The 16,690-nt window shown below is 38.0% G+C and overlaps 2 protein-coding genes across 3 annotated transcripts in view; both read left to right on the forward strand.

Annotated features, from left to right (window-relative positions):
* Positions 1 to 61: 61 nt before the first annotated feature.
* Positions 62 to 3,132, forward strand: dpm1 (dolichyl-phosphate mannosyltransferase subunit 1, catalytic). Its single transcript, XM_077214680.1, has 9 exons — positions 62 to 255; positions 455 to 554; positions 647 to 680; positions 752 to 828; positions 1,584 to 1,609; positions 1,747 to 1,842; positions 2,016 to 2,084; positions 2,186 to 2,300; positions 2,776 to 3,132. The coding sequence occupies exons 1-9, from the start codon at positions 125 to 127 to the stop codon at positions 2,878 to 2,880; spliced, it is 753 nt and encodes a 250-aa protein (XP_077070795.1). The 5' UTR covers positions 62 to 124; the 3' UTR covers positions 2,881 to 3,132.
* Positions 3,133 to 5,301: 2,169 nt separating this feature from the next.
* adnpb (activity-dependent neuroprotector homeobox b) overlaps positions 5,302 to 16,690 on the forward strand; it is a 30,924-nt gene continuing 19,535 nt past the window's right edge. Inside the window, exons 1-2 of one of the 2 annotated variants that reach the window (XM_077214625.1) lie at positions 5,302 to 5,687; positions 15,941 to 16,056. In XM_077214625.1, the coding sequence (XP_077070740.1) occupies positions 15,949 to 16,056 (108 nt within the window). In that variant the 5' untranslated portion in view covers positions 5,302 to 5,687; positions 15,941 to 15,948. The other variant, XM_077214626.1, reaches the window with a different exon arrangement.

Genomic DNA, 16,690 nt, shown 5'->3' on the forward strand with positions numbered 1-16,690 from the left:
TTTCACTCACACTATTTGCGTTATTAGCTCCGGAACCAAAGAATTGGAAGCCGGGATTTCCACGGACTGCGTATCTGATGTAAACATCCGGTGTTTATTTTGTCGGAGGAGACGCGTCGCCAACATGGCGAGCCGGAGAGCCAATGCGAAGACCCGAGAGCAGTCTGACAAATATTCTGTTTTACTGCCAACCTACAACGAGCGAGAAAACCTACCATTGATAGTGTGGTTGCTAGTGAAGTACTTCGGCGAGAGGTAACGTTAACATAAATTGTATTGTTGTAATGGGCAAGAACCGGAAAACAACCACTTGTCAAATTTTAGAAGTCGTACTGATGAAGTGTCACTGACATTACACAACATTATCATCTGATTAGAGAGTCCCTGAGAAGAAAATATATGTCATTTGTTTTAAAAAGAGCATTCTTATTCAAATGACCATGTATTAATGCAGTGGCTTCAACTACGAGATAATAGTCATTGATGATGGTAGTCCAGACGGAACACTGCAGATCGCCGAGCAGCTGCAGAAGATTTACGGAGCTGACAAGATTGTGAGTTGTGCATAATAATACTCTCCACATGATTGAGAGCTCGTCGAATGTTGAAAGAACTCATGAAAATATTGCATATCTCTTCGTTTTAGCTCCTGAGACCGCGAGCACAAAAACTGGGATTAGGTAAATAGACTCAAATGTCTTAATACTTCTTTTAGAGCTACATAGCCTGACTTAAATTCATGTCATTTCAGGAACGGCTTACATCCACGGCATTAAACATGCGTCAGGAAACTTCGTTATCCTTATGGATGCAGATCTCTCACATCATGTAAGAATTCCTCGATACTGTTTTGTACCTCCTAGAGTAAATCCTGGTATTCAGGATTCCTACCGCAATAATAAAGCTGGAAATATTTGCAAACATTTGTGTTTTCCAGGTCTGGAAAAGTCATGGAAATTTATGTCATGAAAAGTTCTATAATGCCTTAAATATTTTCCTAGTTATACTCTTAATTGGTGAAATATTTATCTTGGATATAGTACATGCTTACAAGCCTGAGCAGTAGTGAGTAATATTTCATTTATATAATCTAAGGAAACCCATTTCTGACACCAAAAAAAAAATAATGCTTTGGTAAATAATAATTATGACATAAAAATATGTATTTATGAGATTCTTAGTCATTATGAGATAAAAAGTCATTGTGAAGACAAAAATAAAATTGTATTTATGCCAAAATCATTTTTAATCGCATAACAAAATTATAATTTTTTTGTCAATTATGATTTATCAAATGTTTTTTCTTCTTCTTATGTAGCAGAAATTGGCTTCCTTAGATTCAAATTGGTTCACAAAATTAGTCTGAATGGCTTCTTAGCAGATCTGTTTGAATATGAATGAATTTTCAGAACCACTGAAAATGTCTTGAAAATTGATTTGTCAAAAAGTTTTGGATTGCTTCAAGCAAGTTTACTCGTATTTTCATAAATTTAAATAAATCATTTGTTTCTGCTTCACTGAGTGAAATCTTCAGGAGCGTTTATGTGCAATGAGTGATTTTTTTTTCTTCTTCTCTCTCACAGCCAAAGTTTATCCCACAGTTCATCGAGTAAGTAATTTCCTTTCTATTACCTCATGGTTCTACTGTTAAATACTTTTTTTATCTGCTCATTGTAGTTTTGCTATAATAGCATTATCACATACAATTGTATAGCAGCCACTCACATGGATTTATTCTTTGATCAGAAAACAGAAAGAGGGTGGATTTGACCTGGTGTCTGGCACAAGGTACAGAGGAGACGGTGGTGTGTATGGATGGGATCTGCGCCGGAAACTCATCAGGTATTTGCCTGGAAATTTCCGTTGAATGATGAAAGTACATTTTTTAATAATTGCCAAATATATTAGAAATTTCTCATCATTTTGAAACTTTATCTATATAGTTTATTACTACCACTTATACACATATTCTGCCACACATCAATGTTTTGTTGTGGCGATTATTTTATTTTTAGCCGTGGGGCAAACTTTATCTCACAAGTGCTACTCCGACCAGGAGCATCTGATCTCACAGGGAGTTTTAGGTAAGTGCATGTTAATAAATGAATTATTATTTAAAAAAAATTTAAACATCATGTTTTTTATATTACATGATTGTATTACTGCCTCCTATCATGTGTTTCAGGCTTTATAAGACAGAGGTTCTTGAAAAACTAGTAGAGCAGTGTGTGTCAAAAGGCTATGTGTTCCAGATGGAGATGATTGTCCGTGCAAGACAACTGGGCTATACAGTTGGGGAGGTCAGCACACATCGCTCATTCTGCATTTCCTAATGTTGTTGTTATCAAAATAAATAAAAAACCTGGTTTCACAGACAAGGCTTAACCCTAATCCCAGACTAAAATGCATGTTTGAGCTTTTTTAACTGAAAGCGACTTGTACTGACATATCTTAAAATATGTCAATGCTATTGTTTTGTCTCAAGAAGCACACCATAATGTTTTTTTTTCTAAGGCACGTTTTAAAAGCTACTTAAATGTCCTAAATAAACTCAGGCTTAATCTAAGCCCTGTCTGTGAAACCGGGCCTAAATGTTTTTAGATAATGCATTTACATAATTATAAGACTGTTATGAATGTGAACTATTACTGTTATACATTATACTGAACTAAATTACATTGCATGCATTTATACTTTCAAGTGAATCTATTTTAAAGTATCAGACTGCTTTATTTTATGGGTCTCTGAAAGTGGTCTTGTCTGTCTATTACACAGGTTCCTATTTCATTTGTGGATCGTGTTTATGGGGAGTCCAAATTAGGTGGAAATGAAATCGTCTCCTTCCTGAAAGGACTGTTCACTCTTTTTGCCACTACATGAACTTTGACCTCATTTGGTTGTTTAGTGTTGTGATGTATGATCAGCAATGATCACTGTTGTGAATCTAATATTCATGCTTTCCTAATAATTAGCTCATTTTGATGAGTTATATGTCGCATATCAGGCTACAGTAGCTTTTGGATTGTTTGGATTTGCCACCTTTCATTTATGTTGGTTAATCATTAGACTATATTTCGAAATGCATATTAAAATGTTTAAAAAACTACATTTTAATAAAAAGGACCAAATTGAGGAAGCTGGCTTTTTTTCTGGTGTCGGAAGTGCTAAGGCTTAATTTATATACACTGCATTTTCTAGGCTATACTCTTTAAAAGGTTATTTATTGGCATTCTTCCACAAAGAACTTTTTTACATCCATGGAACCTTTCCATTGCACAAACGTATCTTTATAGTAGAAAGGGGTTCTTTAGATTATTAAAACGAGGCTCCAGGCATGTGCTTGCGTCCTTTTTTTCCTGCCGGTGCGACCACGTTGCCCAACTAATAAAAGAGCTGCCATTTCTGTTTCTGCATATGAGAAACATCAAACGGTAAACAAAACGAAAGTGGAAAACAAAACTGCTACTCATTGGAGCTGCACAGTGCGGTGCTGTAATAGACAACGCAGCACGAGGTCTGTGTGTACAATTCCACAAACCTGGAAAACCTAAGTAGTAGGCTTTTCTTTAGAAAGGTAAAATGTAGATAAAGTTGTAGGGAAAATCAATAAATTAATAATTTGCTGCCATTGTGAGAATAACATTTAATCAATAAAAAAGTAACTGTAGTGTGATTATTTTAAAATGTAGTACCATCTAATTACAAATACTTCATTTTTGGAATCTGATTACGTAATTTACGGAGATAGGTGCGTATTACTAATGCGCTTTTTAAATAACACTAACAATATTGTGCCATTGACTTTAGACCAGGCTTCAGTTGGTCAATGGCGCAGTCTATTTCAGTTGCCTCAAAATAGCAACACGCCAACAATGCGCCAGGACACACCTTTTTTTCAAATGCATTTGCTATTTAAACGACGTGACACAGGACGTGAAAATGATAACTGCGTCGGGCTGAAACTAGGGAAGAAAACACCTGCATTGCGCCGGGTGTATGATAGGGCCCATAGTTTTTTTACATTATTCATTTCAGGGTTCGTGCAACCTTTTGAGTGTGAAATTCAAGAACTTTCAAGTGCTTCACACAACTTTTTCCTGCACTTCAAAGCTTTAAATGTGGATAATTATGTTGCGTGTTGATTTAAGGTGTGCCTCTACATTTTCCAATAATTTTTCAGTAAGGGCCTACAGTGTTCTTAGTAAAAAAAAAAAAGTTAGTTTGGAGCCCTGTAAATTGTTCTTCACAGAAAAATGATAATTTAAGAACTGTTCTCTAAAGGTTCTTTGGTGAACCCAAAATACTGCTTCTATTGCATTGCGCTGAAAATAGCATTTTAGAATATTTATATGTTTAGTGATTTTTTTTAACAGCCTGGGAAAACCCTTCAGAACAATGTTGTACTTTTATGAGTGGCTATAAAGATGCATTTCCTGAAATAAACATTTTATGTTGCAAAATTAGTTTGCTTATCCAATGTATTTTGACAATCTTCTGGATGTATAATATTTGTACAATACTTTTAACTTACATGGCTTTCTGATCAAACTGTAAAATAATGCTGTATTGTGCCCTGAATTTCACACATGAGTCAACGTCACAGTGTCAAAACCATAGGCTACATCCTATGATGAGATACTGCCCTCAATCTAGAGTAGTAAGTGTCTACACTATTATATGACCAAAATTAATGATTTTCTCCTAAATGGGTTTAGACTCTAAAACTTTAGAGTGTTCAGTCCCAAATGACACCCCAAACTTGTGTAATGTAAGGAATTGCTCTGGATGAGCTTTCTTCTACACCACCACGGGGGTATATCTCTAGAGCTCAAGGCCCAGAGCGTGGGGGAATCACCATGGCTCACAGCCTGCAACCCCAGCACTTGACATGCAGAAGTAGTCCCGGTGAGTTGCGCATGAGCGCGGTACAGCGCCACCACCCGAACTCATGATGCTCCGATGCTGGCTGAGTACTGAGGCACTGTATACATCCGACTCTCTGCGGGGGTAGATACCAGATGCAGAATTGACGCATACACCTCTACCCAATCAAGTTTCAGCCGATAGCGCCCCCTGTGGGTTCATTTCATGTAACTGCATCCTGGGGCTGTTTACACCAATTTCGGGAGCATTTAATAAAAGGCTATATGCAAGCACAGACACACTTGTGCATTTCAGGTAAGCTAAGGTAGATGGTTAATATTGGATTGGTGGTCTTCTGACACCTTTCACCTCATAATCCCACACCAAACACCTCTCCGTCGGCACAATGCTTTTTTATGCTAATCAAACACACATGTCACTTCCGCCCTTTTTCACACGCCATTTTGGATAGTATAGGTACTGGACCGGGTCGTATTGTTTAAGTGGATGGGGGATTACGTTAATTGCTGTCAATTATACCGTTCTCGCGCGTCTTGTGTACTGTGCATCATCGCAAACGCAGCACGCGCTCGGCGCTTCACGTTCCTTCTTCTTCCAGGACCACCGTAGACAAGCACAGGCAGTGCTAGATGAGTTGCAGCAGCTCATTCCCGGGAAACAGACAGCTCTGGGTCGGCCCGTGACAGGAGTCGAGCTCCCTCTTTCGGCGTGGTGTGTCCGCCCGTGAAGCGGAGGACGAGACGCTCAACTCGGGAGGCGGGAAAGTGACATTACGGGCTGCAGCTTGCGGGAGCGCGGGCCAGGTAAACTCTCTCATCGCTGTGGGTTTGGGGAAAAAGAAACCGAATCCGAATCAACTAAGATACCTGGTAATTCATTTCTAAGACCCGGAGGAAAGCTGGAGGGAGTAAACCCGACCCTCAGGTGGAAATTGTAGCTAATTGCATGTGCCATACAGTTGTTGAGCTGTTCTCTCAGGTCATGAATTAAAAATAAAGTTTTTATATGTTCTTACCGTTGTAACTGTAACTGAGGGTTTGGTAGCCGAACGGGGTTTTATCATTTACACAGACCCTATATCAGACTCACTCACCCAAGTTTCATTATTAAAAATCCGTTTGCTATGACAGTTTGCTAGGCTAACTCATCACGAATAGCTCGCGCTGCATCGAATCAATTCCTAAAGGGACCTTCACCAAAAAAATAAAACCAATTATGTCATCGTTTATTCGACCCCATGTTGTTCTAAATCCATTTTCTTTGGTATACTAAATTAAATATTAGATGTTATGTTAGTCAGAACGACAGCCTCAGTCACCATTCAGTTTTATTGCATGGGAAAAGATGCACTGAATGGTGGCTTAGGCTGTCATTCTGCCTGACAGCTCCCTTTGTGTTTCACAGAGGAAAAGGAAGTCGTGTTTTTGAAAAAACATAAGGGTTAATTATTTGAATATGATTATTATTATACATTGGTGAACTGTCGTAGTTTTACTAATAACGAACCAAACTTGGCGCTTACTGGATTTGATGGCGTTTGACATGTCAACAAACCAAACAGTTCAACGTGTGACTGTTATTGGACTCTAATTGGTCAGTTGTTCTCCTCGTCAGTGTGTTGTTATTTACTTGTGTATTTGGTTTTCCTCTATGCAGTTGATGGTTGGTCTATGAATTGTCAGTTTGGACTTTACTTTAGTATTTACCATCCTTGGTAGTTGTAGTATAAATGTCATTTAACAAATAGCAATGCTTGTATGTATATATATATATATATATATATATATATATATATATATATATATATATATATATTCAATTTTACTTTGGTACAGGTGTTGGGCCTTTGATGAACATATGATGCTGAATGTATTTGGCAGCATTAGCCTATGTTTTCCTCATTAACACAGGGTTCATGTTTTTGGATATGGACGACCATAAGATAATCACAACCTGACAGATCACATATATTTCAATTTTCAGTTTTATAAGTTGAGTTTTGCGGTTGTTTTACCAAGTCATCTGTATTCTAGGGGATAATCAAATAACCTCCACACTGCAGAAATGGCTTCCCATGCACTGGCCTCTGCTGTTGCCTCAACAGGAGGCGCCATTCCAGGGTTGTAATGCAGAAGCCTGCACTAAAAAGGGAGTGGAAAAAGGGCAGGCAGAACAGGGAGAGGCTTATATAACATGGAGGAAGAGCTGTTCTCTAGCGCCATCTACAAAGGATGGGAGAAAGTCAGTGAGGAGATGAGAAACGCCTAACCAAAGAGAGCCCCCATTCAGTGCAGAAGTGAAACTGCTGCTCTTTGTTCAAGCAGGGTGTACTGTGTGATGCTTGTCATCAGTGAGGCCTAGAGCTGATGCAGGTTTTCCATGAAGAGAGGTCAAATAGGTTCATGACCTTTGACCTTAGTTGATCTTTGACCTCATTTCTGAAGGTTGCAGTGGGCAGTTATTTAGCGTTGCGGTTGTGCACGTTTACTTCTTCATTTACGAAATGTTTGTTAGAGCACAGATCTGCAGTGCTGATGCTTTAGAATTTTGGCCACAGATTTGTTGGATGTGTTTGTGTTTTTCGGTTGTGCCATCATATTTTGAAACAGTGCCATCCCAACCAGGAGTACATAGACATCATGTACTGAAGCACTTTTACTTCATGAATGATTTCAATTTTGCTTTGTTATTATTACATGTAAAACAGATATTATACATTTGTAAAATATAGGGCTGCAACTAACGATTATTTTGATAATCGATTAATCGGACGATTATTTTTTCGATTAATCGGATAGAAATTAAATTAGATTTTTTTTTTTTATTATAACTAAATAAAACCGTAAATCAGGGTATTTATGTGTAAAAGTGTACTTTAAAAAGTGCAAAAGCCACACATTGAGTTTTACTAATATCAATATTTGCATTGTTTTTAATGATAATTGCTGATGGCAAGTTGACAAACATGATTATTGTTAAAAAAATGATATCCAACATATTATGTTTTAACACAATTTTTGTTAAAACAAATTTACACAGACATGTTGTTCACATGTGAATATCTAAACTAAAAACAAACTAAAAACATCTAAAATATATAATTCATTTAATTTTATTTAAAATTAATTATATATAAGGAATATAAGGATAAAGAATATAATATATATATTATATATATAATATATAAAATAATATAATATAAGGATAAATTGATTAAATAAATATAGAAAGACTGAAAACAATTGTGTGAATGTAGAGCCGCAGTAGATCGCGTTTGAAAAACAATTAAAACTTAGTAGACAAATGCTATAAAAAGAGAACGGAATGGAGGTAACGTTACCCAGCAAGCTAACAGGCTTGAGTAAAGGACAGGAGAAATTATGCATTAGTGCACAAGCATTCGCTGAAAACCACTGAGTACAGTGACTAAAAAACAATATTTTACTGCTGCTGTTATTAACTGCCTTTGTATTTAATGCTTCACTTTGTAAACACCGTTTTAATTTAACCTATTTCTGCGGTAGCGCTATTTTAATCCATCACTTACGTTGCGAGCGAACTGATTGCACAACCTGATGCTCGAGACAAAATACAGACATCCCGGAAGTCCCGGGAGTCTCCCGCATATTGATTGCGGCTCCCTGATGCCCGCGAATTAGTTCAAACTCCCGAAATCTAGAGCGCACAAGCAAGAGCGCGCATGCGAGACAGAAGAGACTGCTCCAAACCGTGTAGCGCGCGCGCTCGGCAGAGCGCCTGAGGGAGAGAGACCTTGCGTGTGTGTGCGTACCAGTAAACGCTCCCCGTGACGTAAGCAGACCAACTAATCGATAATGACATTCGTTGACAACGATTTTCATAATCGATTATAATCGATTTTATCGATTAGTTGTTGCAGCCCTAGTAAAATATGTACACTGTAAATAAATATTGTTGGTTTAACTTAAAATAAGGAAGGTTAATCATTTAAGTTGGTAAACCTGATGCAGGTTATGAGACCGAAACGTTGCTAATCAATATTTTTTGATGCTTTTTGCAAGTATTGATAGTGTGTGTGATTTCCTTTTAGGTTTAACTTAAAAAAAAAAAAAAGTAAAATAGTTATTACAATGAAGGAGATTGGTTTGATCAACAAACTCAAAATATTGTGTTATCTGAACCACATAAATTATCTAAGTTGATTTGACAAAAGAAAAAATGTAATGAATCAACAACAAAAAAATTTCACAGTGTGTATATATATATATATATATATATATATATACCAGAATACAAGAAATTAATGCTTTTATTCAACAAAGATGCATCAAAAGTGAGAGTTAAGACATCTGTAATGTAAAAAAAAAATCAATATCAAATAAATGCTGTACTTTTTTACCTTTCCTGAAAAATAAAGTGTCATGGTTTCCACAAAAATATTAAGCAGCACAACTCAGGGCTCGAATTTCGGCGCGGGTATAGCGCATAATTTTAATCATTCCTACAGGTCTTGCGTTTATAATGCGGGAAATTCCCGCAAACATTCATTCAATCTAGCATGTAGGTTGTATGAGTAAATTTAACCTAACAGATTATAAAATCAAATTAGTCATTTTAAAATTTGCTGCAAGACACAATTTCACAAACAGCATGAGTAATTCAGCGTTGCCGCCAATGCAGCGTCTTCTGTCTCTCAAAATGGGTTGCACAACTAAACTCCGCTTCACGTCACGCATTAAATGCACAGCTATCCGTGGATTATCCCGCTGCTGATAACATGGTCATTTGCCAGCATTGACAACTTAAAGCTGTTGTTGATGTTTGCAACGCAATATTTGACTGGAAAAGTACAACGGGCGGTTATTTTCGTCAGTTGCGACTCGTTGAGAAATATAATGATTCGGCAGAAATGGAGTTTAATTTGTTAGGGCATTCCTCAAGTGGACACGGGTTTCTTGTATACTAGGCTTGGGCGGTATCCAAATTTTGATACCGTCAAACCTTCTCCCTATTTTACCGGGGTATATGGTATTACCGTGACTAATTAAAAATTATGACATAAAGCTCAGACAGCGTCACCAAACTGTTGGCTTGTGCCTACACCGTTCAGAAACTGAATACCAGATCGGGCAAAAAAAACCAAAACAAAAATCAAGGCCAACCCGTGCACGTTGTGTCTGATCCCGGCTGACGGCATTAAATGTAATTATGAGCCGGAGCCCTATTTAGACTCGACTATTTTTAATACGTGGGCCGTTATAATATGGTGGCGCCAAATAATTTTGACGATTGATATCTCCGTAGTGAACGCGCCTATAGAGAGAAATGCACATCATGGATTAATCAGAGAGTATGCTGCCTATATTTCTTTTCCTTAATTGTTTCGTTTAGAGAAATTGACGAATCGCCATCTCCATGGTGAACGATAGAGAGAAATGCACATCATGGATTACATAATCAGAGAATAGGCTAGCCTATTTCTTTTCGTTTTGAATAGTTTCGTTTAATGAATTTGATGATCGCCATTTCCGTATGAAAGCGCATAGAGAGAAATGCACATCATGGATTAAGTAATCAGCGAGTGGCCTATTTCTTTTCGTTTTGAATTGTTTCATTTAATGAAATTTCAAGCTTTATTTAGATATAGGCCTATCTGTCATGTCTGTGAGACATGCACTGAGTTTCGGTTAATTTATGATGAGATTTCAATGCAAGTGACCGCGGCGCGCCAGCACACGATCATGTCATGATTATGTTGTCTGCTATATTTGATTCTTATTTATTAAGTCCAGGCAATTGGTTGATAAAAAATTATTAAAATTAAGATACAATTTATACAAAACGAAATTCACTTTAAAGAAAGGCCTTTTACAAAATGAAACTTAATTAAGTGGTCAATGTCTGACTCCCGATGCATCCCAACGTAAAAAAAAAAAAAACATTATAATATTTTAAAAAATATAAACTAATGCACTTATTTAATGAACTCGGGGCAAAATGCATCCTCGCAGCAGTGAGTGGGGGGTTGTTTCGGAGATGCGACATTAGGTTAGAGGTGTTTCCATCTCTCGCGGTCACCTTTTTTATTTCAGTATTTACCGCCTCTCCCTTCTCTCTCTCTCTCTTTCTCCTCCACACTGTCACTTGATGACAACTACATAAGCATTTTTAGGCATTGAATAAATTATATTTTATTAAATATAAGTGCCGGTAATGACGGTATTGAAACTGATACCGTTGCTATTTTAAGACCCCGCGGTATACGATATTACCGTAATACCGCCCAACCCTATTGTATACGAACAATACCAGATGCGCGCGCATCCAGGGGGCAAAAAACGCTATCTGTTATGCCGAGTTCTGTAAAAGAACATTGTAATTAACTTAGATTTCGCATTGTTTGTAATTTCTTGTTGACTCAATAATAAAGTGCAATTTCAGAGTTGGATCTGTTTGTTTGGATCCAACTGTTTACGAATCAAAATCCAGAAATACGGTGATGCATGAATGAATTATCATTTTAGACTAAGTTAGTAATGTAATAGCCTCTATAGAGCCCGAATTTGCTTTTATATAAGTTAACCTTGTTTACGTTACTTTACGACCTGCAACATATCATGACTGCACACATATAACGTTACTTAACTGTAAATCAAAGATTTGACGATGGATTATGTGGGAAGTAGTACCTCCGACCGTGGCGATTATATAAAAAAACGTACTCTCAGCAATGGTGAAATCTTGCCGGATCCCTACGCAATACCTGACGATCTTTGGTTTGTGGATGACAAGTGGCCAGCAATTGTATGGCCTGATATATATATCAGGCCATACATATATAAGTATATATATAATTGTCTAATTCAGACACCAAGTGTGTATACAAGAGAAATGATTAGAGCGTACAAATCCCTTGATGCATACAACTATGTGCTATGTGGTCATGTGCAGCTCGTCAAATACTTTGATGCTGCACCGGATTTTTGCGTGTTGAGGTCAGATGTGCTCCCTAGTCAAAAGCAAGGCATTAAAGCCTGATGCCTGGGTGTATGTCCATAAGGGCCTTGGTTACATCCTTACGGCTAACTGCAAATGCATGGCAGGGTACGTCTATCAAAATGTATCTGCCAGCAGAAACCCTTTACTCCGGTACGAAGACCGCGGGTCTTTTGCCCCCTGGCTGCGTGCACAAGCAGTGATGACGTCGCCGAGAAATCCATGTATGCGCTGAATTAGAGATGGTAAAAGTGAGTGGGTCCAATACATAGTTCCCACAGGCCAACTAATGTCACGTGACCTCCCCGGAGACACCATCTTTGATTGCATAATCTGTGGTGTTTACAAAGTTTTACCAGCAAATTTCGAATATTTCTTTCTGTTTATAATGTTACGCAAATCATGAAGAGACAAAATGACAGAGATTATGAAGAGACTCTATTAACACAAGACAGGGAGAGGTACAATGCAAAAATTTCAGTCATAAATGGTGTGGATCCGTGTGCGCTAACGAAGGAAGCACTGACCACTGATTTATGCAGCTTTGCCTCAGATACAGTATTTTCATGTGTACCATTATCTGGTATTGCCTAGGAGTTTTTACACATGTGAGCAATTCCGAGCCTGGAAATCACTGGAGGTGTACAATCAGTTTGCAGAGGGTTGGGTTGGTGACGTTTGCTCAAGTGCAATCAATGGAAAATTAGTCATCATAGCAAATGTAGCATGATGCTAGACTGTCTATTAAAAGCCATAGCCTCCACAACTTAATTCCTATGTTCCCCTTAAAACAGTCATCGGTGCTTTCTGTTATATGCATGTACTTATTTGTACACTGAAGAATAGGGGTGGAACGGTACATGTATTCGTATTGAACCGAAACGGTACGGGCATCATGGTTCAGTGCATGAATATAAAAATAAATAAAACTTGCGTGCAAATTAATTTATGTAATGCGGAACTACTTTATACGCGGGTTCTTTAGGGACATAATCTGAGATTGCAATGCTGGAATGTGCGTGTGTGTGAGAGAGAGAGAGAGAGAGAGAGAGAGAGAGAGGGGGGCGCGGGCGCGATCAAACAGTGGAAACAATGTTGTTTTTGTATGTTTTTAATACCTCGTCATTTTGTTCATACAGGACATCATTCAAACTGCAAAGTGTTAACTTATATTTGTTTTGAGGGAGTTTCTTTCCTGTTTATCCTCGCCAGCCATAACCTCTGTCATTGTTCTGACAAAAGCTTAGTCCTCTCACATTCATGAAGTCTAATGACGGCTGACGGGTATACTGTAAAATCAAATTTAACTGAACCTCCCGCACGATTTGAACGATCAGAACATGGCTCATGATTGCTTAGCAACGGGGAGCCCTTTTTAAAAGAGGAGAAAGTGGCGCGGACTGCGTTTTCCACGCAACGTGAACGGCCCCTTGATGGATCCGTGCACTAGCTCTTAAAGTGAGAGTAGCCTAAAATGTGTCTGTCATTATTGTATATAAAACAACAGAAGATAGCATTAATTGTAAGGAATCAGGATTAATAGCCTATGTATTCAAATTATACAGAACTAAAAGACTATTCCATGTTATTTTACATTTCATTACTTTTCTCCGTTTCTGTAGTATTTCTGAATACTGGTGTTAACCTAAACTTTTCTCTTTATGTCATGTATTTATTTGTGCACATTTTTTCAATTTAATTAAAAGATTGAAATCAAACTTCCTTTTGTTGTGTAAACTAAAAAAAAAAGACCCCATTGTAAAGACACAAATACAATGAGTGAGCAAACGTTTAGGTAAATAATGTCATTTTTAAAAATTCCCCCCCCTCAAATTAAAAAATCCCCCCATAAGAATCACCTAAAGGGGGACAACCCCCCCCCCCCCCCCCCCCCAATTTTCCAAAACGAATTTCAGGCCCTGACAACTGTTTTCAACATTTATAGTAATAAGAAATTTTTCTTGAGCAGCAAATCAGCATATTATAATGATTTCTGAAGGATCACGTGACACTGAAGTAATAATGATGCTGAAAATTCAAACTCTTTCCAATTAATTATGACTGTTGATGCCCTTATTACATCCTTTGCACGTGTTTTCCCAAGTCTCATCCTCTAGGCTATATTATCTCTGGAGAAACCACGCTTGTGCAATTTTTTCTCTGATTCGATCATAAACTAGCACATTACGTACCATTTCACTAGCCTGCTTTCACTTCACTTCAGCGTCATCACGTTTTAGTATTTTTTCCCGTAAAATATCCCGTATTTTTACGCTCTGATTGTGTGAGACGTAGGCCTACAACCTCGGACAGATTCGGCTTGAAGTCGTTCACCCTCGGATGCGGCGCCGCGCGTGCTGTTAAAAAAAAGCCGTGCACACAGCAAAGCGAAATGGGGTCTTGCCGGTGTGGTGCCGAATTCTGACACCCGCCAAATTATTACCCCCCTAGTATGGTAGGTTTAGGATTAGTCGTGGGGGAGGGGTTAGGATTAGGGGTGGGGTTAGGATTAGGCAATCAGATACTGATTTCAACGAGGGGGGTAATAATTTGGCAGGGAGTCAAAATTCGGCACAACACCTGTCTTGCGCAACCAACTCGTCATTTTTGCCGTGTGCACCTTCGCGCTCGTGCTGACGCGACGAAACCATGGTATAAACAAAGCTTAACCATAACTCCGAGTCAGCGTGCGCTCTGATCGGTAAATGGGCACAGACCTCTCCCGAATCATCTCCAGCAGTAGCAGCCTCCGATCTTCTGAAGCACCACTAACTCCGCCTCCGTTTCCCTCGTAAGCTGATATTAGTATTTAAACATTCTCTATGATAAAAAATGTTTGTAAAAAATATTTTAATAACACTGTTTTGGCGGTTATAGAGTTCTAATGACGGTGTTCAACTATAACCGTCGGTCTCACAGTTACCGTCACACCCCGAACACACACGGTCTCTCTCTAGCTCTCTCTCACACACGCACACACACACACACACACACACACACACACACACACACACACACACACACACACACACACACACACACACACACACACTTACTCTTTCTCTCTCTCTCATACACACACACACACACAGTCTCTTTCTCTCTCTCACATATGTAGGCCTATATGTAGTTATAAACTCTTTAGACTGTTAATGATTAGTGCTTTTTTTAAAGTTTGTGGGTAAGAATCGTGTAAAAAATCCCTTATTTTGGGGATGGAGTCTGGGATATCTCCCTTATTTTCAATGTTCAATGTGGACAGGTATGGACTGATCCCGGCAATGTTACTAGGTCCCCAACCCGGCATCAATCCCGGGTCGTGTTTGCGTTCACACAGAAGGCGTTCTGGCAATTTCCCGGGATCAATGCTCTGTGTGACAGGGTTTACAGTAATTACCACAAGGACCCGCCATTAATGATCTGTCCCTCGCGTACTGCGTGACTTCCTCTTCCTGTGGAGTTTTTTTTTTTAATTTCTCTTCTACTAAGCCTCTTCTCGTCGACTAACATTTAGTCGACTATTAGGGGGCAGCCCTAGTATTTTCGTTGTTCTCATTGACATTCTCATTTGTATAAGTAGTACCTTTGATGATAATTACATGCCACCATACAAAGGCTGAAAATTAGTTTCCAATTGTGAAATGTCTCATCTGTATGTCATTCATCTTTAAATTTGTTGGCGGTGGTGTCGGTGAAGTCATAAGACATTAAAAGTTGGAAAACACTGATGTAAATAAATAAGCAATATTGTATGGTGTAAAAAGTAAGTTGGCTTTTTTGCATTTTGTGATTAGCAAGCTAATTTTCCCAGGCTGTGATGAGGATTTTAAGAAAGATACTGACTCATTTGTTATGCTTTTTGACCTTTTTCTCTCCTTTTGACCATTTCTCTGACATGAAGCTTGTGTTTCTGGTCTGGATTATTGTACAGTAGTGATGGTCAGATTGATAGTGTCATAAGTGAGATATTGATATAATTGATATAACCAATTAATGATGTAAAAAAAATTGTTCTCTGAAATCATTCAAACAATACAAAATGTTTACTCATTTGTGATGGTAATAATGTGATTTATTTCAGGTGACAGAATGTTTCAACTCCCAGTGAACAACCTCAGCAGTCTAAGGAGAGCTAGGAAAAATGTGAAAAAAGTGCTGGGTGACATTGGCTTGGACTTTTGCAGGGAGCACATTGATGTAAGTAAATTTGATGTTTTACTTGTTAAATGTCTATAGGCAAGGAAGTACTACATACTCACTATCATGGACCATATGATTCACCTTAAGACAGAACACAAATTTTGTGTTTCCATTTTACATTCTGTCTCACAGTGTTAGTATTTTTTTACTAGGGATGCTCCAATCATTATTTTTGCAGCCGAGACCGACTACCAATTTCTTGTCATCATGATCGGCCAATCCCGATTATTCAAACTTTATAAAAGTTCAGTTCACATTTATTTGTATATTGCTTCAAAGCATATTGTTTTTACATTACAATTTAGAGTGGTCTGTTATCAGAGGTCACTATATCCATATTTTGGAAATGTATAGTTCTAAGATGATAAATCAAGCACATAGCTAACATCTATTCATTTTAGGATGAAACAATGAGCTTGTTAAAAGTAATTATTGCAAGTTGTGAACATAATGATTACAATACAAAGAACATTTGTCAGTGGTGCCAAGTAAGTGATATTTAGGTATTGTCAAGTACGTGTCTGGTCTCATTTGATAGAAAACCTTTCAAATTTTGAAGAAAATAGATTTTGATAATGTTTGGAGGTTCTTATGTTACAATGCTAAGAAAACCCCTGAAAAAGCCATGCAC

This window comes from Siphateles boraxobius, unplaced genomic scaffold (assembly GCF_051911475.1).
Source record: "Siphateles boraxobius isolate OS27281-9 unplaced genomic scaffold, OSU_SipBor_1 68, whole genome shotgun sequence".
Lineage (NCBI taxonomy): Eukaryota > Metazoa > Chordata > Actinopteri > Cypriniformes > Leuciscidae > Siphateles > Siphateles boraxobius.